At 43.1% G+C, this 24,786-nt stretch overlaps 1 protein-coding gene across 6 annotated transcripts; it reads right to left on the bottom strand.

Annotated features, from left to right (window-relative positions):
• Positions 1–2,727: 2,727 nt before the first annotated feature.
• HNRNPC (heterogeneous nuclear ribonucleoprotein C) lies at positions 2,728–21,917 on the bottom strand. Of its 6 annotated transcripts, none has more exons than XM_073554758.1 (10): positions 21,654–21,917; positions 11,347–11,376; positions 10,752–10,863; positions 7,226–7,501; positions 6,817–6,892; positions 6,224–6,271; positions 6,010–6,143; positions 4,632–4,742; positions 4,376–4,512; positions 2,728–3,405 (listed from the first exon to the last, which is right to left on the bottom strand). In XM_073554758.1, exons 3-10 carry the CDS (start codon positions 10,756–10,758, stop codon positions 3,325–3,327), a joined length of 870 nt encoding a protein of 289 aa, XP_073410859.1. In that variant the 5' UTR covers positions 10,759–10,863; positions 11,347–11,376; positions 21,654–21,917; the 3' UTR covers positions 2,728–3,324. The 6 variants fall into 6 exon arrangements, with proteins under 6 accessions (XP_073410859.1, XP_073410860.1, XP_073410857.1 ...); XM_073554759.1 differs by having other exon boundaries at positions 5,986–6,143; positions 10,730–10,863; positions 21,654–21,916; XM_073554756.1 differs by having other exon boundaries at positions 5,986–6,143; positions 21,654–21,916.
• Positions 21,918–24,786: the final 2,869 nt, after the last annotated feature.

Here is a 24,786-nt window from a genome sequence, read left to right as displayed (position 1 = left end):
ATGTGGGACAGATAGATATATAGGGCAACCTATAGATAAGAGCATATAAACTTATAGAATATGAACAAAATAGTTATTGGCACATATATCATGATGAATCAATAATTGGTTTAATAAGGGTATGTTAGGCTAAACAAATAGAAGAGTCCAGGGGGCGGAGCAAAACTCACCTAAGGTGATAGAGTGTTAGCGACTCTGTAAAGCAACAGAAAACAGGTTATTAATATTCATATAAACCAATCTCTCTATTAAGCCCTTTAGGGGCTAGGGTGTCCAATTTATATATCCAAAATGTTTCCTTTTCCCTCAGGAGTTTAACATGTTCACCACCCCCTCTAGGACGGGGTACACGTTCAATTACTTGGTACTTCAGCTGTGCAACCGATTGTCGGAGTTTACTAAAGTGTTGTGGTAAGGGTAGCCAGTTCTTCTTACATCTGATTGTAGACTTGTGGCTAGCAATGCGATCCTTAATGTGTTGGGTTGTTTCCCCCACATAGAGGAGACCGCAAGGGCATTTAACTAAGTATACTACAAAGTTGGAGTCACATGTATAGTAGCCACGTATTGGGAAAGATTTGCCTGTTCTTGGATGAGTAATATTATCAGATCTAATTACATTTGAGCAAGCTGCACAATTTAAGCAGGGGAATGTACCCTGACGTCAGGTAGCGAGTAACCTTTGAGTGGTGGTAGGTAGCTTGCTACCTGTGTCGGCTCTCACTATTTTGTCATGAATATTAGTGGGTCGTTTTGTGCATATCAGTACCGGAGCTTCAAAAGAACCAATATCAGGATAGGCCTTGGGAGTGGTTACCGGTTTCCTGAACTTTAGGAGAGTGGACACTAAATTTTTGGAGAACCCCGTTGCTCAACAGCGCCCTTTCAAATTCCAGGCCATCATATGTAGGTTCTCCACCTGGGGGTGCAGTACCGGGCCCTGCAAGAGTAGGCTCGGGATGTCCAGGAGGACCCAAGGGTCAGAGATGGACATCCTCCTCAACCAAGAGAACCACGTTCTTCTCGGCCAGAAGGGGGCTATTATTACCCTTGCCTTGCCCTCCCGAATCTTCGTCAGAACAGATGGAATTAGGGCTATTGGTGGAAACGTATAGGCAAGGAGGAAGTGCCAGGGAATCATAAGGGCGTCCAGGGCTACCGGATTCCCGGAGGGGTCAGCACGGTGGCTCAGTGGTTAGCGCTGCAGCCATGCAGCGCTGGGTTCGAATGCCACCAAGGACAACATCTGCAAGGAGTTTGTATGTTCTTCCCGGGTTTGCATGGGTTTCCTCCCACATTCCAAAGACATACTGATAGGGAATTGAGATTGTGAGCCCCATTGGGGACAGTGATGATAATGTGTGCAAACTAAAGCGCTGCGGAATGTTAGCGCTAGATAAAAATAAAGATTATTATTATTAGGGGTCTATGGAGCAGGTAGTTTCTGTTAGCAAATAGATCTATATTAGCGTCGAGATTTGAGCAAAAATTCCCTGGTTTAACTCCCACTCACCTTCTTAGTTGTGTGCGACTTAGGAAGTCTGCCATCACGTTGTCCCTTTTATGTGCAGTGCCGTCAGCGAGCTTAGATTTCCCTCTGGAAAATTGATTGTGTCACTTCCCTTAGGGCACGGGATCTTGTCCCCCCAGATGGTTCAAGTAAGCGACTACTGTGCGGTTGTCCGAAAATACCCTTATGTGGTGGGACCTGAGGGAGGCCAGAAAATACAGGAGGGCGAGTTTTACTGTCAAGAGCTCTTTCATATTTGAGGAAGCTGCTACTTCGTCCTCCGTCCAGACCCCTTGTGCTACCTGGTTGTTTAAGTGGGCCCCCCACCCCCTGGGGCCACGCCCACTGCGCCTGGAGCAGAGATTCCTGGGGGAGGCGGTCTTCAGCAGCGCTTCTGCCGCCTCACCACCCCACACACCCTGGAGGCCCGCTGACCTTCCAGCTGTGGCGCCTCGGGTTACCACCCCAGCCAGGACAGGGAACCCCTGCTGTCAACCTCCGGAGTGGCTGGCCCCGGCATCCAACGACGAGTGGCGAGTCCGTAGGTTCCCTATGGGGACAGGAAACCAACTGAAGCGGGAGAGAGGTACCACCTTTTTATCTGTAGGTTTCCTGTCCCCGTGGGGCAGATCCCCTCTCTGTGGTGCAGTCATGGGGGATAGAGAAAATATGCTTGTACTAAATCTAAAATAATTGCATCCATACTGGTGTGGTACTTGAAAAGTCACTGGAGTGTGGGAGGGGACCTTTTAACCTCTCATGCATTTCCTGTCCCTATATGGATGAAGGAACTACAACCCCCATCGTGCTGTCAGGATGGACTCCTGGAAATAACATTACCGGTAGGTCTAATCTGTTTTTTATTGCCCATTTGTACAGGTGTTTATTGTTACCAGAATGTGCTAATACAACCATTTTCCTCAATTTAATTAGCACAACAGCCCTTTTAGCTCTGACTTCATGGTTTTATAGAAATGAACGAGAAAAGGTATGCTTATGTTAATATAGCTGTTTAGCGAGATCGTATTTATTCATCTAAAATCTGCCTTTTGAAAGCAGCTTCTTTACTGCCAAGAGCAGGTTTTGCCTGCAGGAAAAAGGCAGCAAATACAAGGTGTGAACATAGCCCAGCAAGAGGATATCCTACAATAGAATATTCAGCTGCTCATAGGTAAGCAATAAAATTAGCTTATACCAGCTTACTACTCATGCTGCAGTTCAGGTTGATCACACAGCACATTTATTTTTTTCTGCACAAGACAGTTTCTCCAGAACAGTATTTCCATACAGCTAAAGCAGACCATCTTGGTTGAAGGCAGATAGATGAAATTACAAAAAACAAACCAAGAGTTAAGCATTTTTTTGTACAAGTCTTTCTGCATGTTTCTTCTATTTATAGACAAGACTATTACGTTATAAAAACAAAGTTTATTTCTAAAGAAATGTAATTTTTCATTTCAAATTTTACACCAACTTCAACTGTAGCAATACATTGTCAAAGGTATAGCATAGTGGATATGTTTTATCATTTATAAAAACTAAAATGACAGGACCTAAAATTAAAGAAAAAAACCCAGGGGAAGAAAAAAAAAAAAAAAAAAAAAACAACTAGTAGAGACCGCAAGACAACAATGTAAAAACAATACAGGTTTTATTCTAGAAGTCGCAAATAGATATCAAAATGAAAAGGAGGCAAAGGAAATGCAGAGTGCATAATAAACAGGCTTGAAGAGCTGGTGGTGAGACTGATGGTACAGGGTGAAGCTATGAATCAACTATACACAACAGGCTGAAGAGTTCATCAGGGACTGGAATTAAGATTCTTCCTCATTTACGCTGTCCCCTTCATCTTCTCCTTCTTCTGTTTCTTTGTCACCATCTTTTATTTCTTCAAGCTTTAAAAAAAAAAAAAAAGGTAGTTTATCAATTTAGCTTGAGCGAACCATGGTTTAAGTGTGGTAAGGTTAAAGTCACAATAAGTTTCAAAATCCAAATGACCACAGCAACTTATCTGTCTGGATTTTATTTCTCAACAGGACACAAGGAAGGCAGCATTTTTTTTTTTTTTTTAAATAGTAGAAAAAGTGTAGACAAGTGGACCATTAGAAGGGTTGTCCACTACTAGTTTCCTCTCAATCTGAATGTTTGCCTCCTTTAAAATAATACCCATACTCACATGTGGAGCCAGTGCTGTTCCAGCAGTGTCTTGCACTCTGTTCCCAGGGCTCACATGAGGTTGTCACGGCATAGAAGTCAGAGCAGCTGCAACAACCTCACGTTGGCACCGGTAACATGAGTGCCGATACTGGAGGAGAGCACAGGCGTTTTTATTTTAATGGGCAAAGCACCCAGATTGAGAAGGGATTGTCATAGTAGTGGAAAACCAGTTTTAATTAAGACTTAATACAAGTGATAGTTAACTTGGTATGCTACAGGGGATGCAAAGTTTTGCTAATCTGTCAAGATCTGTATTCCAAGACAGGATTTTTATAATTTACTACACCATGAAGTCAGCAAAACGGTGGCCTTTGGCAATCTTTTCATCCATATAAGGCCGTTAAAATGTAAGAAAAAAAAAAAAAAAATAGAGTCACTTTACTGGTATCTCCACATCACCCATCTGTTTCTTGCCGACCCAGCACTAGAAACCCATGGATTCCAGAGCAAGCATCGGTAATCTGAAAATGTGCCGAGAACAGGTGATGCGAGGACAAGTGAAAGTTTTCTTTTTTATACTCTTTAGACACCCTCAGAATAAAGGGACATGTATTTGTATTTCATGTTTTCCATGGAAAATCCATAGAATTGTTTGATTCACTTATGTCTAGCAACTACCAATTAGAGTTACAATAGACAAGCCCTTACGGTGTCTTCTGGCTGATCATCATCATCCAGCAGGTCTCCCTCTTCTCCCGATTCACCAGCTTCCTCAGCCACCATTTTCACAACTGTTTCTTCTTTCTTTACAGAGCTGCTACTCTGGTCATCATCTAGTTTGGTCTCTGTAGTAGGAAAGATTTTCAATCACACTGCTGCACAGTAGCAAACATTCTGCTTAACCATTTAAAATAAGATTCATGTTTCAAGTCCTATATTCCTCGATGCAGAGACAAATGCTTACCTTGTTTTGACTGCTCACGCTCAATACGTTCCAAACTTTCCAGAAGAGAATCCACCCTTTGCTTTATCTGACTGAGTTCCTTTTTAATGGTTTGTAGATCATCTCCCTTCACTGTAAGAAAAAAAGTTGTAAGAAATACATAGGGATGTTGTGATGTTTCTATTTCGGTACCCACAAGCATAATATTTCAGTTGATACAGCAGTTACTTTTGACTTTTAAGGTGTTCCAAATGTAAAACATACCTCATTTGGTATGAAATGTCAATTAGCTGCCTCACTTCCATTACACCATCAGAAAGTAGCAGGTGTTTGAGCATACCGTCAGTGTAGAAAAACAAGTTATGTTAAAAAAAAAGTTGTAAAATACTTAATATTGATCCACAGCAAAAAAAAAATGTCCCCTAGGGAACCATAAAGCTTTCCATAGTGCTGCACCTACCTTTATTTGCCATCTGTGCACTCTACATTCTGACAGTGATTTAAGACTAACTTCACAAACCAGGCTCTCCCCAATAACTTGGTACTAAGCCAGTTCTACTGAATTAGTTTCTCAGGACTTTTGATTAACAGGTTTTCCTCATCCATTAATCTGACTCATTTCACCCCCCCATTATGCCTTTATCTCCCAAACTTCTTGCACCCTAATGCATTTAATGGTGCCTGAAAGACTGGTTCACATAGCTTTTGCAACCATTAGCTTATTGAATACAATGCGGTTGAACCAGTGTCCAAATAAAAGTACATTTTGACTAGAGCATCAATCTACATTTCTTGCGCTTGAAAACCAGTCACTTCTATCAACTGAATTGATAACTAGCTTTTTGGGGCTGTAATGTCTGATTTTGTGAGCTGTGCACCATAAATTAAAGGGGTTTTCTTACAAACAAAATACATTTTAATCAATAGATCTTGCAATTATAATATGTTTCACGATTGGAAGTGTTTGAAACAATATTACAAAAAGAAAAAAAAAAAAAGAAAAATTGTTCCTGTGCTGAGAATCTTATTCATGTTCCCCTGCTAAATGTACTGTGCAATGACTGTCTGACCATACAGGGACATTATCTGATCATTCCTCCCCTGTCCAGGAGCTGTGGTATAAGCAAACCTGTATGGTCAGACACAGCCATTACACAGTACACAGCAGGGGCATGTTGATAAGACCTCAGCACGGGAACATTTTATTTAAACATGTCCAATTGTGGAAATTATTGCAAGATCTATGGATTAAAATGAACTTTAAAATTAACTGTTCATGGGTAAACCCCTTTAAAGGATGCTCAATATATAGACGCCGAATGACATCCAAAAACTTTTTTTTTTTTCACAAAATCATTAAAAATTCAGTGCTCACATCTAGTAGACTTTGAAGACCCACCACGCTGACCACTCTTTGAGTTGAAACCACTCTTCCCACGACGGGACGTATTTCCGGAAACTCTCTGACGTTTTGAAGGTACAACAGCTCGGGCTATTGGGGGTGGTGGTGGGGGCACACGGGCTGCAGTATAGCTGTAATAGTAGGCAGTAGTCATATAACCTGTACAGTGTGACATGTGCAAAGCTTTCATAGCAAGAGGTTATTCACATACGTGTCATAATAGTCCCGGTGAAAATCATAGTCCAAATCAAAGGAAGACCTAAAAAGACAAAGCACAGTTTGGAGAAAAAAAAAAAAAAAAGTGAAGCTTTATTTAGGATTGAACACTGTCAAGACACTTCTGCACAGTTTGCATGTTCTCCCTACCTCACTTGAAATACATACTGCAATGGAACTTAAGATTGTCCTCAATGGGGACAGTGAATGCCGGTAAAAGTTCTATGGAATGATGGTGCTAAATAAGCAAGTCCTAACATCTTGTTTGAACAGAAGCAGGGAGGGAAATATATGAACTTTTCCACGTCTGGCAGTATGTTTCAAACCAGAGAGGAAGAGGAGACTAGGATACTAAAATATTTTTTCCTTCTGCCAGACATGATCTGCATTTTTAATACTCAAGCAGATATCTAAAATAGTTTTAAGCACCCTATTGTTAGGAAGGTACAACAGTGCGGTGTGGAGCAGGGAACCGTAATATCTTTTTAAATACCACGCTTGGCCACTTCTACATGAAGGTTTTGACAACCCTATTAGAAAGTTGTGTTATAGACACTGAAGCTTCCTTCGCCCATATATAAAACTCACCCATACATATCAGCCGCTGATCGCTTGATTCCTCCTTTTCCTCTGTTCACTTTGGGCTCAGCAGCCAAGTTGATATCTGAAAGAATGAAACAAAAAGCAACACCACTCTATGATGCATTCATCACAATGGTCAAAGTTTACTTTAAATAAAGTTATTTACAGAAATTATGCCTTGGAGCTCAAAATCAAATGGAATTCCAGTTTGGCTGTTAAATAAGATTCCAGATTCAAAGCCATAAAATACAGTCACAAAAAAATAGACAATGTTTTATATATAAATATGTCCAAAATGTCAACCAAAGTCCATATAAAGCTACTAAATGGCTTTGGAGGAGGAAAAAAAAAAAAAAAAAAAAAAGAAAAAAAAGAAAAAGAAAAAAAAAAAAAATACTGTTTTCCAGTCACTCACCCAGGACCTGCCCAGCTATCATTCGTCCATCCTCCCCTGCTACAGCAGTACGGGCAGTGCGTTCATTGTTGTATTGCACAAATGCAAAGCCCTTGTGTACGGAGCAGCCAACAATCTTGCCATATTTAGAAAAGATTGCTTCTACATCTCCTTTCTTCACCACTAATGTGTTTAGGTTCCCAATAAATACTCTGGAGTTCAAAGAGCGAGGGTCTGTTTTATTAGTGACATTGCTCGCCATGTCTCTACTACTATCTACAGTAGCAATTTGGAACCCTAGAAAAAAAAAATAGAAACTATTTAAAAACAAATTCGTTAACAAGAAACTTTATGAAAAATAGCTGCTGCACGTTGAAGGCACATTAACCTAATAAGATTAAGAATCAACTCGTGTGAAAACCTAGTTTGTGTTCAACAAGTCATACCTACAGATAGATGTGTGGGCAAAGTCATCGTTTATACTGTAATTATCTAAGTGTGCCTATATGCAGCATTATGCCATGTGGCAAACACCACACAACGTTTACAGCAGTTTAGTGGCAAATACAGGCGATTCACTTGTTGTGAAACAGGGTGCTGTTTCTTTTTGCCAGGAGTGGCTAAAATTGAATACTAAATGTACGGAGCACCCCAACAGCCAAAACACAGGGTGTATCTATTAAAAACAAAGAACTCAGGGTCACTAAGCTAATTTATCAACATTTTGGAAAATCTCTGCCAAATATGAGACTTCGAATAGAAGGAATAATATGATGCAAATGTATTCAGAGCATCACAAAGAAAAAAAAAAAAAAAAAAAAAAAGGTTGTGACATGTCGCACACTTTCTATTCAATTTATTTGTTTTCTACCAAAATCACGAGTGGATTCGAGAGATTTTTTTCTGCTTGTGTTTTGGCCAAATATGGGGAAAAAAAACCCTGGCATAAAAACTAAGTATCGGCTAGTCCTGAGTCCCATGTAAAGTAGCTCAGACAAAAAAAAAAAAAAAAAAAGTGGGACCTAAAGGCCCCATGCATATTAGATTGAAGTCCGCCAAAACCACTGACATCAGCAGGATAGGACCAGTCTAATGTGTACAGGGGTGACCGCCCACTTTCCCCTTATAGTCATCAAGGAGAGAAGGATCAGGCCTGTTGGATTTTTATGGGAAATAAGCCACCATCAGGATTCTTGGAGAATACAGTAGCACTAAGGAAAGAACCTGTGTATGGCTAGAACAGTTTACTATCTAATATGTGTACGAGGGCCTTAGCATCTATGGGCTGTTAAAAAAGAAAGTTGTCTTATGAACAAAGCACATTGTTTGTAATGCAAATCTCCACAATTAGATGCAATAGTACAAAAAAAAAAAAGCAAAAAGGTTCCAGTGCTTAAGTGTGCCCACCCCTGCTGCTGTACTGTGTAATGGCTGTGTCTTACTGTGCAGGGACATGGTCTGATCATACCAAAGCTCCTGGGCAAGGGAGGAAGCAAGAGAGTATACAGACAGGACAGCACGGGATCACAGCTGCTGCTTTGTGGGAGATTAAAAACATTAACAGGCAGGGAACTGCTTTACGTCACAGAAAGTAGCATCTGTGATCCTGTGCTATAATATCTTTATATCCCATTTGCTTCCTCCCCTGCTCATGAGCTGTGATATGATCAGACCATGTCCTTGTACGGTAAGACACAGCCATTACACAGTACAACAGGAGGGGCACATTTATTAGATTCTCAGCACAGGGACAATTTTTATAAAAAAAAAACTAATTTGTGAAACTTATTCCAAGATCTATTCATTAAAATGTACTTTATTCATAGGAAAACTTTAAAGTATCCAAAAATATGTTATGACTGAGTTGGGCATAAATTCTTTCAGTTTCATGAATAGTTGATAATCAGAACTCAATATATTTAGGTAAGTTATATGGTACAATGGGGAATAGACATAAGGTCTAAGAGTAACCATTGGTTTAATTTTTATTTAATAAATCAATAGTACACAAGAAAATAAGCAACTTTAATGTATATTATCAGAAACTTGATTCTCTCTGCCAAAAATTGATCAGCAATCAAACTTCTCAATTCTGAGGTAAGATGTGTTTTCAGTGAAGATAGAGTTTCCCATTACCGAGAAAGAATCTTATACATAGGAACTACCATCTATGTAGAATGGGGAAGGGGCAGAGCTCTACCTCTAGCTCCTCCCCTTTACAGAAAGTCGAATTAGTAGCAGTAATGGGAGAGTGTCTTCGCAGAATACAGATTTTTCTCAGAATCGAGAATATTGATGACTGACCAATTTTAGCAGAGAAAGCAGATTTCTCTGATAAGATACATTAAAGTTGCTTATTTTCTTGTCTATTATTGATTTATGAAATAAAAATTAAAATGATTGTTACTCAGAATGAGTGGCATCATGAGAAGGCACCTTGCTCCTGGTCAGAAAGATTTCCATACAGGTTGAAGAAGCCATTATGAGGCCAATAAAGCAGGCTTTTATGCTTATTTCTGCCTTTGGGCCAGAGACTTCTGATCAGAGGTGCCAAGCAGTATAGCGGCTGCAGGAATACCCACTACTTCCATATACAAGGCATGCTACATTGCAGCACATTAGGTGTGCCTTTTAACCGTTTCTCCCAATAAGATTATTCCATGATCTTGTAATGGCCATACACATTAGATAGTGGTCACCCCCACCATTTAGCAAAGTAGTAGTCACTGATAAAGCACCTTTGCTGGCACAGATTATCCAAGGGAAGAAATGATCTTCCATGTTAAAACTGTTTTCAAACACATTAGGCTATCCCTTTGTTGAATGTTTATGGCCAGTGAAGATGTGGAATACTCCAGCTCTCTGAAAACCTTTAGGCTGAACTCATATCCATGTATGGACAGCAATAGCCATAACCACGTCTCCCGAGGCTTCGTTCAGGTGAAGAGCCCTACAGATAGTCCTGGGATTGCAGTCTGCACATGGTTGTGCAAATGCAGCCTTAGGCCAGATTAACACATCCATGTGTCAGGGTCTGAGTAAGGACTAGCCACAGGTCTTCTGATGCGAACTCATGATCCTCCTAGGCTTATGTGAAGCTGCTGAGTTTAGGGCATGAGCCCCACAGCTGGTCCGTGCTTGGATAGCGATACATGGCTTTGTGAGTCCAGTCTAAGCCTGGAGAGTGACTTTAGCAGCAACACATGTCACATCCAAATAACACAATATACATGAACATGGTTGTGTTGCTAGCAAGTTGCAGTAACTTATGCATGTACATGAACATATTCAGTTATATCATGGTGTGATGTAGAGGTGGCATAAAGTAATTTTTGGTTGTGTATTGTCACCAAAGTCACTATTTAGTACTAGCTTTATAGTACATTCTAATGTCCTCAGAGTTGCTCAGCAATTACAGACAGAACTTTTTACAACTATGGAATAAGATGTATGAGCAAGTCTGAGGCAAACAAAGTGAAGGGCCTTGGTTAACAGTAACATGTCATTGATGTACATTTTTTTTACCTTAGTAATCAACCAGTCTTACCAGGCATCAGTAGATTAACTTGTCAGTGGTCTTTCTCCGTTCCCTGCTGCAGATTGTCAGCGGTTGGACAAAAAGGTATGGGAGGTGGAGTGGGGAGGGGCAGGGAAAGGGCCTAAATGAAGGGACATTAACTGCAACTGTCAAAAATGCCACTGCCCACAACGGTAATGCACAGTAGGAAAACATCACAAGTGTTCCAACAGCATTACTAAAACTTTACCAAGGCTTGAAAATATTTAAGTTATAGCTGCATAAAGTAAAACGTACAACAAAGCAAGAAAAATTGTAACATCTACACATTATAACTGGGAGAAATGTAAATAGTTTAGCACAAAAATTGTAGATTAAGCATAATTAAAAATTATAGACTCCTTCCCAATCCAACCCCCACCATGAAAAATTAAAAAAAAATAAAAAAAATAAAAATGAAAACATTGAAAAAAAAATTAGCATCTGTACCAATATAAATACACAGTTTATATAAAAACTATAAAAAAATTAGAAATACAGCAATGTTAAAAAGGAGACCAGTAAGGTAGGAAAAATTTGGTAAAAAAAAAAAACAATTTAAAAACACAGGAAATGCGAGACTTACTGTAGTTGGAGTTTCAAAAAAAATTCTTCGCTGTGAAAAAAAAAAAAAGGAAAAAAAATTATGAAAATAATCCAAATGAGGGAAAAAAAAATTGTAGAGAATTTCAGTAAAAAGTCCACTTAAAAATACTAGCAATTCTTAAAAATGATTTTCTTGTAAACCGTCATTTGTCAACATGATTAGGTAATACACCCCAAAAATTTTGCATTGAAGGGATGGGAAGGGGAGGGTTGGGGGTAGGCAGGAGGTGAAAGGTTGTTCTGAGCACTTAGGTGCAGCATTCTGTTCTTCTGTATTAAAAAAAAGTTAAAATTCATAACAGCAGCAAATATTGGAGAAGTGGTAAGATTAATTTTTCCCCAATGGGATGGTGCTTGATCACTTCAGGCTATTCAAAGCAACTGAACTACTACATGTGCACTTCCCTATTGGCAATAATGATAAACAAGGGGAGGGGGAACGTATTTAAGTTCTTTCAGAACAGGTCAGGGAAGGTAGAGGGGGAATTTGGGAACTGCTGCTCAGATCTCTGTCCTGTGAAAAGGAGAATGGGAGAATAGTTTAGATTCAGGGGAATTGGAATAAGGCATACTTTAAGGGGGATAGAAGGGGAAAAATGAACATGTAGCACTGCCTCCATCCAAACAGATACATAAACAAACTAAATACAGCACATACTCAATTATGATTTACAAGTATACAAAAACACTGACCCTACTGAGAGGCAAGAAAGTGACATGACAGGCATTTCATCCTTATGGTTAAAAAATAAATAAAAATAAAGAGCCTGAAAAGCAGCTAGCACAAGAACACGTTTCTTAGAGAGATCACGTGGGTTACATCTGCCCATGAGGGACAAAGAATAAATCCCTGTTTTTATACTATTTTCTTTCAAAAGTGTAAAGGAAAGCATGGATTTGATAATAAAGGCTGAAGCACAAAGCACCAGTAAGAACTAACCAGATTCAGCAGAGTATTGTCAGGTCACATTTGGCGATCTGTTCTAGGTTGGTAAAAAACAGTACCCGTAATGAATATGCAACAGACCACATTTTTAGTATGCAGTCAAAAATCATGACAGGTAAAATTAAATGGGAGATGTCACAATGAACGTTTATCAATAGTCAACTGGATAGCATTAACATCCGATTGCTTTAAGGTCTACACACTAAGGCTATGTGCACACGCTGCGGTTTTTGCCGCTGCGGATCTGCAGACCGTGTACAGTAGCATGTAAGTCTATGAGATTTACAATCTGCTGTGCACATGCTGCAGATTTTTAACTGCGGAAAAGCTGCGGTTTTGAATCCGCAGAAAGAAATGACAGGTCACTTTTCCGCGGATTCTGCTGCGGTTTACCATCTCCTCCATTGTAGAGGTGATAAACCGCAGGCCAATCCCTGCGGTTCCGCAGATACAAATCTGCAGACCAATCCGCAGCGTGTGCACATAGCCTAAGAATGACTGCAGACTTGTGAATCCATGCACTGCGTGCTGTGAGGATTCTCTGGTGCCAGCGCTGGGCGCATGACCACAAGTATGATTTGTATACATGTAGACACATGGCAACTAGATGGGCACAGTATTGCTCAATGTAATTGGATGGAGCAAGACCAGATACAGTCTACACGGAATGTGACCAGAAGTATGCAAGATTCACATATTTGGGGGTCACATGACCCCGCTCCAGAGAATCCCCAGGATGTGAGGACTCAAATCTACAGTTACAACGTGACTGCAGACTTTTATACCAAGGCCAGAAAACCCCTTTAAAAGGGAATCTGTCACCCTTTTTAGCCCCCATTAGCTGCCGGCATAGACATCGGGGGCTTATCTACAGCATTCTGTAATGCTGTGGATAAGCCCCCAATGTAACCTGAAAGAAGAAAAACACATTAGATTATACTCACCGAGGTGGGCGGTCCGGTCTGATGGGTGTCGTCCCGTCCAGCGCCTCCCTTCTTCATGCGATGACGTCCTCTTCTCCCGTCCTGTAATGGCTCCGGCGCACTGCTCTGCCCTATTGAGGGCAGAGCAGAGTCCTGCAGTGCGCAGGCATCAGGAGAGGTCTGGCGCCTGCGCACTGCAGAATTCTGCTCTGCCCTCAACAAGGCAGAGCAATGCGCATGCGCCATTACAGGACGGGAGAAGAGAACGTCATCGCATGAAGGGAGGCGCCGGACGGGACGGCGACACCCATCGGACTGGCCCGCCCACCTCGGTGAGTATAATATAACGTGTTTTTCTTATCTTTCAGGTTACAGCGGGGGCTTATCTACAGCATTACAGAATGCTGTAGATAAGCCCCCAATGTCTATGCCGGCAGCTAATAGGGGCTAAAAAGGGTGACAGATTCCCTTTAAGCTCCAACGATCAAAAAGACAGGGGAATCAGGACCCCATGGTTCCTCCTCAATGACACAGTAAGGCAAAGATCCTGCAAATATATTTGGTATGCTCATAATGTTTCACATATTCTACATTAAAGTGAACCTGTCAGAAGGATTTTGCCAAGTAAACTACAGACACTGTCTGATTGGTAGTGTCAAACAGATTAAAATACCTGGGGTGAAGAAATCCATCTTGTGGTTCTTGTGTAGTCAGTGTTAGAAGTTTTCAGCCAATGATATGCTTGTGCTCCCGGACAGGACTGCAGGCAGAGTCTCATCTTCCTACTCTAAAGGCCCCGTCACACTAAGCGAGATCTCTGTGTGTGACGGGGATCAGCGACCGGCCCCCCTGCCGGTTATCGCTGATCGTGCTCGAGCGGCCTGGGCCATTTTTCGATCGCTGGTCTCCCACTGCCCAGTGCACATCGCTGTGTGGCAGCGAGAGACCAGCGATCAGCGACGCTGGTTGCTAATGTAGATGTCGGGTATCCAGGAGCCGCTCCTGGATACCCCGTTTACCTTGGAAACCGGCGTACACGCTGGTTTCCAGGGAAAAGGTCGGGTATCCAGGAGTCGCACGGCTCCTAGATACCCGATGTTTACCTTGGAACCCAGCGTGTAGGCCAGTTTCCAAGGGTAAACAGCGGGTATCCAGGAGTCGCGCGGCTCCTGGATACCCGACGTTTACATTAGAAACCAGCGTCGCTGGTCCTGATCGCTGGGGCTGTCTATGTGACAGCTCACCAGCGATGAGCCCAACGATGTCCCAGCAATCCCATCACGTCGGATCGTTGGTGGGATCGCTGGGACATCGTATAGTGTGACGGGGGCTTAAGCCAGAGAAACCAAGGAAAGACCTGCCCACATGCCACCCTGTCGCTATTATGAGGAATAGGTTTGTGCTTCAGGGCAGCAAATAGGCAGGACTTTCCTTGATTTCTCTGGCTCTGAGCAGGAAGGTAAGACAACCAACAGTCCTTCCCCAAAGAACAAGAATCTCATTAACCCCAACTCATTTTAATCAGTTTAACAATTGCCAATCTGACAGTGTCTGTAGTTTAGCAAAACCCTGCAGACCGATTTGCTTTAAATTAACTATTCGAGCTGCTTTAATTGCATTTTGTCAGTTCGTTTAGGTCATGTTGTAGATTGTTTTGGATATGTCCTGTTTCTTCGATTTGATAGAACTACTGATCAAGTCATGTACGGATTAGGGTGCTTTGACATTGAGTTTCTGCAACGGTTCAGTGGCCCCCGTCAGAGTTTACGTCCAAACTTCCCCTGCAAAACGCATGAGCAGACTGGGTCAGACGAATGACGACAGCAGAGCAAGCATTCACTGACGCGCACCAGTTTCGGGAGGTTACGCCTACAGGGAGTGGACACTCAAGACAGTCTACTTCACCTGAGTGTCCTCTTGGGGGCGTGCACATGAAAATTATGCACGACAGAGCACACGTTCGCTCTGCCGTCACCATTACAGTCTATGGCCCAACGGGCGTATGTCTGAACATAAATTCCAAAGGGCCACTAAACACTTGCAGAAACGCAATGTGAAAACACCCTTACATACATTTTTAGGGCATTTCTGGTGCAGAGGCATCAAAAATGCATAGGCACTTAACTCCAAATTTCTTCACCTCACTCAAGTTTATGAGAAAATTTGCAAGTAAAAAACATTAGCGCAAGAGAAATCAACAGGTCCCAAATTTCAAAAATGCACGTCAGGTTTTGTAGTGAAAAAGGAACTAAAAGGAAAATGGGCATAAGACTTCCATAAATTCCATAATGTTCCACAGAAATGTAAGATGCTGTGTTTTTTGTGCACAATGTAAATAAGCAATGCCAAAAATGCATCAAATACTCATTTTGTGAACTTGAAGTATGAGAGGTCCCACGAACTTGAAGTATGAGAGGTCCCACACTAATTAGACTGTCAGCTAATACCGTTAAGAGCCCTTACACCTGGGGTGCAGTCTTTTTGGTCAAGGGCAACATTGTTAGATTGAACCGTTCCCAAAGCTTGCAATATATCATAAATATCTACCAGATACCGAATTATAGCTTCCAACATATCAGGAAGATAGAGATCCCCTTCTCTCCTATTTCCAGTCCAGAAAGGAAGAGACCATGGGATTCAGCTTTCTCCATTGTAGTTTATGGAAGATGCTAACAGACAAGTTTCCAGTTTCCCATAAACTACAGAGAATTATTCAGTATACATACCTGTTCATTTTACTGTTCTTCATATACCCCATAGCTAGATGAAGACTTGGTTGAGTGTGGACCATACAATGCACCATTAATAACAAATTCATACAGTGCTGTTTGACACTCCTCTACTACCTGTGAAAGATACTTCTGACAAGCCACCAAATAGTTCAGAGCAACAAAAATGCGTCAATATCTGTAAGGGTATGTGCACACAGCATCTTAGGCACTAGAATAGATACATTGTTTTTGAAGCAAAAGATGCGTCAGGAAAATGCGGGCGGCGTTTTACCTGAAGAGGCATTCCAGACACTCCATACATAAATATACACTTATGGGCAAGAAAAGTAACTAAGGCTAGTTTCACACTAGCGTTCTCGGGCGCAGCGCAGTGCCGCCGCTAAGCCCCGCCCCCTCCGGTCAGTTCCTCCTCTGATCGCATGACGCTGCATGCGATCAGTGTACCCTATATTTAGCGTTGGGTACACTGACCATGCGCTGGTATGATTTTGCTGGCGCTGTGTTGCATTTTTGTGCTCTGGTCGTCAGTTGTGTCAAGGTATTTATGAGCTATACCGTTATTAACTGAATTTCTTTATCCCTATAGAGACTTATATATAACTTTGGGTCTGGTTATTTCATCATATGAATTATTCGTTTAAAGGGGGTACTGAATTAAGGTGCTTATTTTAGTGGTGGTGTGCGGTTAATTATTAGTGAGATAGATATACTAGTATTTATTGTGCTACCTTGTGTGCACTATGTGAATGATTAATTGGCATATTAGCTCGTGTATATTATTTCTTCCCCTTGTTTTTCTTGATCTGTGCTTTGCCCCCTTATGAATAATGTGGACGTGTAGCCTTTTCATAAATTTTTGTACCCAATAAAATGATGCGATTTTATCACAGATTTTTTGGTTTGCTTCATTTTGGGTAATTTAGTTACTTTTCTTGCCCATAAGTGTATGTTGATGTAGTTGAAGTGCCAATTTAATTATCTTTAGGACACTATTGTGTTTTGACTATATATATACATATATATATATATATATATATATATATATATATACACACACACACACACATATACACACATATATACACAATATATATAAAAAATAGCAGCAACTCCCAAGCGGAGGCCACCAGAAGAATGGACGGTTCCTTCTTAGCAGTTTCACAGCTTTCGAAGCCTGAAACTGTTAAAAAGTGGCAAATGACAGAACGTAGTGCACATGAGCCAATTTAGGCTACTTTCACACTAGCGTTGTGCACTGCACGTCGCTATGCGACGTTGCAGCGCACCGACGCATAGTGTGGAAGCGCCGCACAACGGGGGCAGCGGATGCAGTTTTTCCATCGCATCCGCTGCCCCATTGTAATGTCCGGGGAGGAGGGGGCGGAGTTTCGGCTGCGCATGCACGGTCGAAAATGGCGGAGACGACGCACAAAAAAACGTTACATGTAACGTTTTTTGTGCGTCGCGGACGCCAAAACACGGCGCATCCGTCACACGACGGATGCGACGTGTGCCCAAACGTCGCAATGCGTCGCTAATGTTAGTCTATGGAGAAAAAACGCATCCTGCGGGCAACTTTGCAGGATGTGTTTTTTCTCCAAAACGACACATAGCGACGTGCAGTGCACGACGCTAGTGTGAGAGTAGCCTTAGGCGTTGATGTGCATGTTTATTTTTTAAGCACTTTTGCAGGCAGCATCTGCTGGGAAAACAAACATGTGCACATACCCTAAACATATTCAGACTCTACCAAGGCAGGGTGCACCTTTGGGTTCGGAGAGGTGACTTTTTCATGCCCCCAGTTAGCTAAAGCAGTGTACAAAAGCACAGACTCTATTGAACATAACTCACCTATTTCTGACAATGCCACAGACTTAATGGAGGGGTGGTAAGCAATAGGGGCTATTTCTCAAATTAAACCGTGTAGCCCTTTTCTCAGAATAAGTGATGGTCCAAGTGATCTGCAAGTTATTACCTATCCACAGGGCTTAAGAGATTGACCCAACTTGGCATCAATGATATGGTTTTGACCCCATTACTAATATTACAAAGCGTGATAAAGCGGCTCTGCGCGCTGCAAAATGCGCGTCGGTGGTTTCTTGCCAGACGCCCACCCTCCCTCTGGCAAGCCCTTATATACTGTGGACTATGATTTGAACTCATTGACAGCCCCTTTACATTACTTATAGGCAACTTGCATTCCCTGGACCATTGGGTCGGTCTGCTAACATTATATATCACTTTGCTGTCCATTTTTGGGATTTATATTTTGCAAGTGTTCACTTGGAGCTGTACTTAATAGGGCAGTCATGCAATGAGCGTATACAATTAACAAATCTTTGTGGGGTTTACCATTATACATATTGGGGGATGTTTTTTCCATCTTGTCTGGAGGTGTGGGCTGCTTTGTGTGTACTCATCTGCAATTTAATTGGCACTTTACATGATGCTATGCACTTCATATGATACGTAATAAAATTTATTGACTTTTTTTGCTACACATTGTTTGCTCCTTTTTTTCTCCAGTTCACTAATGTTACAACATCCCTGATGCCACAACCGTTACTAGTTTTTTGGTTGGCAAATGGTGCTGATATCCAAAAAACTTCAGTAAAAAGCTTGAAAATCCATGTTCCATGCAATTTCCCGAAACCAAAACCTGAAGCAGTGTACAATCACAACATTAGGTTGAGGAGGGACTCATGCCAGTTTTTGTATGACAGCCCAACACAAGCATTTTAAAACATCTGCGGTGGTAAAAAAACAAAACAAAAAAAAGACGTTTCAAGCAGAAAAAAGTTTGATCGACCAGCAAGCCGTGTCGGTGGGATATTGTAAATACAGACTAGGGAAACAACCCATGCTCTGGGGAATAAGAGGCAAGTATGGCTTTGTTCTTTTTTTTTCAAAAAGAATGCTCTTTTACAAATGAGACTTCCTATCCCCTTATATCAAAGTGCAGCAGCAGGGGAGGAATGGGGCAGCGAGGCGCTCGTGACACCCTCACCAGATGCCAGTGGACCAATATGGGGGGGGGGGGGGGGTGACATCCCTGAGCACAAAAAAAGTGACTGTTCTGGAGTGCAACTTATCCCCCTCACTCATTGATAAAGGGTTGTCTTTGCCCTGTAGAGAATGAACCCTATAAGTTTTGTACAGCTATAAATAAAACAAACATCTGTCTATACTGTACCTTTGTATGGCATAACGAAAACAGAAAAAAAAAAAAAAATGGTGTTCTCCAGACGCCTTATTACAGATGATCCTCTAGGCAAAACTAAAAGCTGTAGTACTTTATGTAACCATTGCCAGAGTACAATCTTCAGTATTTCTTCATACATGGAAATTCTGCAGTGCTGGACTTAAAGACAGCCCATCTCAATGCAAATGAGACAATTCCAGCAGCAAGGAATGCTGGGAAATTTCAGCTCTGGCCTCCAATGCCAGCTAGAGCTTAGAAACAAGATTAGCAGTGTAAAATAGACAGTATAAAGGGCACACAACATAGGCAGTCACACATCTATTATTCATGGGTGAACATGTTTCGAGCCTCGAGCTTAATCCACAGACACTTGTCTTTGTTCCCATCTACCCCCCATTCTTATCACCATGAAATTATTTTAATCTGCATCATGATAAGTAGTGTTTTAACTTTTTTTTTTTTTTTATCTCTGCCTGTTGCCTGCACATCAAATACTTTCCCTGGAGGCTCAAATGATCCACCCTTGGTGAGCCAACATCCCCCCACCACACTTTTTCCCCCCAATCTCTTTACATACGCCATTAAGGGGGAAGTGAACAGGATGAGCTTTACATTTGCCAAGTGGAAGGGGTGGGAGATCAGGCTCGGCCTTATATACACACCGTCTGTAACTTGAGGGTGTGCAGGGCTTTCATATGCCACCCGTAATAAATGGAGGGGGGGGGCATCAGGTCTCATCTTAAATACACAACCTGTAAATCATTAAATTTAGGGGTGCAGAGGGCTATTAGCTATGCCATCCATAACAAGGGAAGGGGGTGAGGCCTAGCCTTATTCACACCGTCTGTAATTAGGGGGTGAGCAGGCCTTTATTAGATACTAGATTAAGGCCCGATGCTATCGCATGGGGAGGATAGTGATGTAGCGTTGACCATGTGTTGTGCGGCACACCTTGAGAAGGAGATGTGGTGAACAGCCATCCCGCCTATCTTTTTAGCTGTTCACAAAAACCCAGCTCTGTTAAAGGATGAAATAACAGCATATAGGATGAAGTGTGGTAGTAACTTGTTCCACATGCCGATGTGGAGGCATCCTGTTGTGAGACTACTAATAATGATGAGGAAGAAGCCGTCTGTTGTCGGCGTGCAGAGGCTTCTTCAGCCAATCTAATGGATTTAGAGTCAGGGGATTTGTGTGTGAGACGACGGCGTTTATAAGCCTTAATCTTGTCAAGGCGATTGTGTTTTTCCTCAGGAGTCTCATTAGCACGGCGTTGTTTTTGACGTAGTGCTAAAGCTGCTTTCCTTTCACTGGCATTGGCATACTTTTTGGTATGACTCATGTTGGCACAGGTAGAGGAGTCTATTTGGCAGTTATCTGGCAGTGAAGAAGGCATCCTGGAGTATTGTAGTGTAAACAGATACTTATAGTCTTCTTATAGAAGTGGGGTACAGCAACACGGCATATAAACGGCGTGAAATAAATGATGAAATTCAGCGGGATCCAAGATGGCGTCGGCAAAATCTCGCAGACGCCATCTTGGATCCCGACGTCGTCTACGCCGGCGACATGTTCTTTCGGCGACACCATCTTGGATTGGCGAAATCCCGCGATGCTCAAGATGGCGTCGGCGAAATCTCACGAGATTTCGCCGACGCCATCTTGAGCATTGCGGGATTTCGCCGATCCAAGATGGCGTCACCGCAAGAACATGTCGCCGACGTGGACAATGTCTGGATCCAGGATGGCGCAGGCGGAAGATGTCGGGGATCGTGCCGATGCCGACCGTGGAGCAGCGGCGATGACGGCTTGAGAGAAAGGGTCGTATGTGGTGTGAAGGGGGGGGAGGAACGTGAGTGGAGATGGTGAAAGGTGAGAGGAGTGTGTGTTGAGGGTTAACATGGCAAGAGGTGTGTGGTGACGGCTGGCATGGTGAGGAAGGTGTGTGTTAGGAAGGTGTATGGTGTCGGGGAGTGTGCGGGCAGAAGAGGCACAGTGCTACCGCCAAAGGCAGCTTCTGTCTGGATGTGACGTCACCAAGTTACTACCGGACAGAAGCTGCTTAGCGCATTATTATAGATACCCTCCCTGATCAGGGTGAGAGGGGAACAGGCCAAGCCTCACACAGGCTATCCGTAATAAGGGCCGGGGATCAGGCCTAGCCTTATAGAAGCCATATGTAATCGGGGGAGATCACCAGCACGTGTTTGCCGCAGTAGCCGGCTGCCGCACGGTAGCCACTGGGATCTTACACGAGATTTACCACAAAGCTCGGCGGGCGCCATGTTCTAGCCATGACGCGTAATGGACGCCGGGAAGCCGCTCTGTGGTAAGAAAAATATCCAGAGAAAAGGCGCCACCCCGCCCACACATCCCCGCACCGTGCGGAATAACGGCGCCCACACTCACACACACGGCGCTCGGGCTTCCCTACGGCCTTTGCACAGACGCCATTTTCCGACACGTCTGGGCTCGATGACTCACCTCTTACCGCCGCTCTCCTGGTCAGCACCGCTGAGTCTCTGGCTTCAGCGAATAGACAACACGGAGAGAGGCTACGGACAGAAGGAAACGCGCTGAGAACTAGCGGGAACCGTCTGCTGCTCTCTGCGCCTCTAGCACAAAATGGCGGCCACACAATCTCCTCGCCTGGTTCGGTTAGAAAGGGGAAAAAAGAGGACGTAATGAAAGACTAACGCGCACTCGAAAGCCAATTGGACAAGCGAAACGCCAGGCATGTGAAAAGGAAGTTGAGTCCTCCAATAAAAAATGAGAGGCGGGGCTTATCAGTAACACGTCACCCTGGAAATAAAGCTGACCAATCATTGTTTCTAGCGCTCCCAGCCGCCCGGTGATGTCACCAGGGTGCACGTTACTATGGCGAAGGCGGTAGGGGAGGAGCAGTGCTTCTCATTGTGTCACACGGGCAGCTCGCAGCATGTAGGAAGCCGGTGTAAAGGCGGGAATTCTGGTCGAAATGTCCCACAGCTCTGTAATGCTGAGCCCAGGCCTTTACTGGGAACAGTCATGTCACATTCCTCACATTGAGGCAACTCGGGAATATTGGGGAGAGAGAGAGAGCATTTTTTTTTTCTTTGTCCGGCACCCAGACAGAATTTCGGGTTAAATCTGTCTGGAGGATCCGCCGGCCAAAAAAACGTTGCAAACTCCGTTTGGAAATCGTTCAGGATGTTGACAGACACCAACATTTTGGCGGATCCTCACAAAAACGTATGCAACGGACGGCAATCCATCAAGATCTGTCAATAATGAAAGTCAATGGGGGAAAAAAACGGATCCGCAAAGAAAAATGGCGGATCCGTTTTTTTTTCCAAATCGGCGGATCTTGACTGTCAAAAACGGAAGTGTGAAAGAGGCCTTATATAAATGGCCATGTGGTTAGAATGAACAATGCAGCAGGTATAGCAATGGAGGAATGCTGAGCTGCACCATAGCTGCTTGCTAAAGAGGTTTCTCCCTCAGATCCCGTAAAAACCCTGTGCCATAGAACATGACACGGGCAGGCTACGTGTGTATCGGGGGGAGGTCACGTGTGTATGGGCTCAGTGCATGAAAGCTGGCTGGTTATATAAGGCTGTGTTCACACACAGCGTTTTTTTAGCGGTCTTTACCGCGGTTTTCACTATAAAACCGCTAAAAATAAGCTGCACAGTCATTTCTATGCATTTTCCACTTTGTGTGCACATTGATGTGTTTTTTACCGCGAAAAAACCGCATAGCGGTAAAAACCGCAGCATGCACATTAATTTTGCGTTTTTTTCCGCGGTTTAGGCTTCTCCCATGCTTTTAGAAACCGCTGCGGTAAAAAACGCATCAAAACCGCGTAAAAAATGCACAAAAACCGCCGCGGAAAAATAGGTGCGGTTTCTGGGAAGGGATTCAGGTTTTTGTGCAGAAATTTTCTGCAACGTGTGCACATGCCCTATATTGGCCATTCAGGTAGATGGCCAACATACAATCTCCTCGGTCCACAAATCCCAATCAGAGATCAGTAGTTCCACTGGCCCCATATCAGGCGACACACAGTGTAGAGATGAGCAAATATGTTCGGGTTCCCTCTATTTCCTAAGCTATAGCGCCATCCCACCCACACATCCCTGCACCGTGTAATTGGCAAGCTATAGTGCATGCCGAATAAGCTGCAGAGGGAACTTGGCTTCCTGGATCGCGCCATGTGAACAGCTGGTCGGCACCGCAGCTGCATATGTCGCGGCTGTGTCACAGCACATGCATGGAGAGCCCAACACACAGGCTCTCCGTGCATGTGCTGTGACTGTAAGCGACGACACATTCAGCTGAGGCGGCGATCAGCTGTTCAGCCAACGCGATCAAGGAAGCCAAGTTCCCTCTGCAGCTTATTCGGCATGCACTATAGCTTGCCAATTACACGGTGCAGGGATGTGTGGGTGGGATGGCGCTATAGCTTAGGAAATAGAGGGAACCTGAACATATTCGCTCTTCTCTAACCCACTGTCTCCCTTTTGGTTGCCCCATAGCGTTTGGTATCTCCTCCAGACGATGGATATCATGACAGTAGCTCATGGATACCCCTCTGGCCAACAATCAATCTCCAAAACTCCATAGATCATCCATCCACCCCAGCTTGGATCCTCTTCCCTCAAAGTCACACCAACAACTGCCTGATTCAACCCCTGCGTCTCTTTCTCCCTCCCCCTTAAACATTTTTCTTTAGTTCACAGAACAAAACATATTCAATCACCTGAGGCTGGTGTGAGACCCCCTGTGATGACGGCTCCCCTGGGTCTACACAGTGGGCCTAGGAGTGGGAGTACAATGGTGTGAGACCTTAAGATATGCAAATTGTCTCTTCAGAGAGGAAGAGGATTAGAACTCTAGTGCCACCTAATGGAAGTAGCAATCATAAAAGTTAATGTCGACCCTTTAATGACCCTTGTTACATGATTTAGGATAAAAGCCAAACCAGAATCTCAATTTGCAGACACTGTGTTTCGGGTTACTGTCCCTCGTCAGTGCAATGTGTGGGATCTGGATTGGCTGTGTGTGAGGCGTCTGACCGATATCCAAGAAGTATCTGTTCTGCCCATTCTGTGCAGCAAGATATTTTTAAATGCTGTTCCAGCTATGGCCATTAGGTGTCATAGTTTCCCTTCTCTTTCTTATTCAGGTGTTTGGAATCTTCTGTTTCCCTAAATGGTTATCTGTTCAGAACCGCCCTTTTTCCTTCCCGGGTTTGCAGCATGTAACCATTTCTGTCAGATGTCTGAGCTCACACGTGCTCAGCTCTCTGCAAAACCACTGCTTATAACAAGTGGATTCCGATAAGGTTTAATGCAATTATGTGCTATGCATCTGTGTTAGCAACCGTAATGCAGCCCCTCATGCTGTTTGCAATGCATGTTCAGTTCCTGTAATGCTATTACACTGCTTGATAGTTATATGCATCCCCTGGTCAGTGAATGCAAAGCTGGCAGCCATTAGTTGTTTTAGATAACACAACACAGGAAAAGAAATATGATGTCATTGGAATCACTGAAACTTGGTGGGACAATACACATGATTGGAATACAAGGCTGGAAGGATACAACTTATTTGCAAGAAACAGACTTGATAAACG

The sequence above is a fragment of the Dendrobates tinctorius genome, unplaced genomic scaffold (assembly GCF_039654945.1).
Source record: "Dendrobates tinctorius isolate UK_male_01 unplaced genomic scaffold, ASM3965494v1 ptg000213l, whole genome shotgun sequence".
Lineage (NCBI taxonomy): Eukaryota > Metazoa > Chordata > Amphibia > Anura > Dendrobatidae > Dendrobates > Dendrobates tinctorius.
Note: the sequence above shows the minus strand (reverse complement) of the source record. Positions and strands in the feature narration are given on the sequence as shown.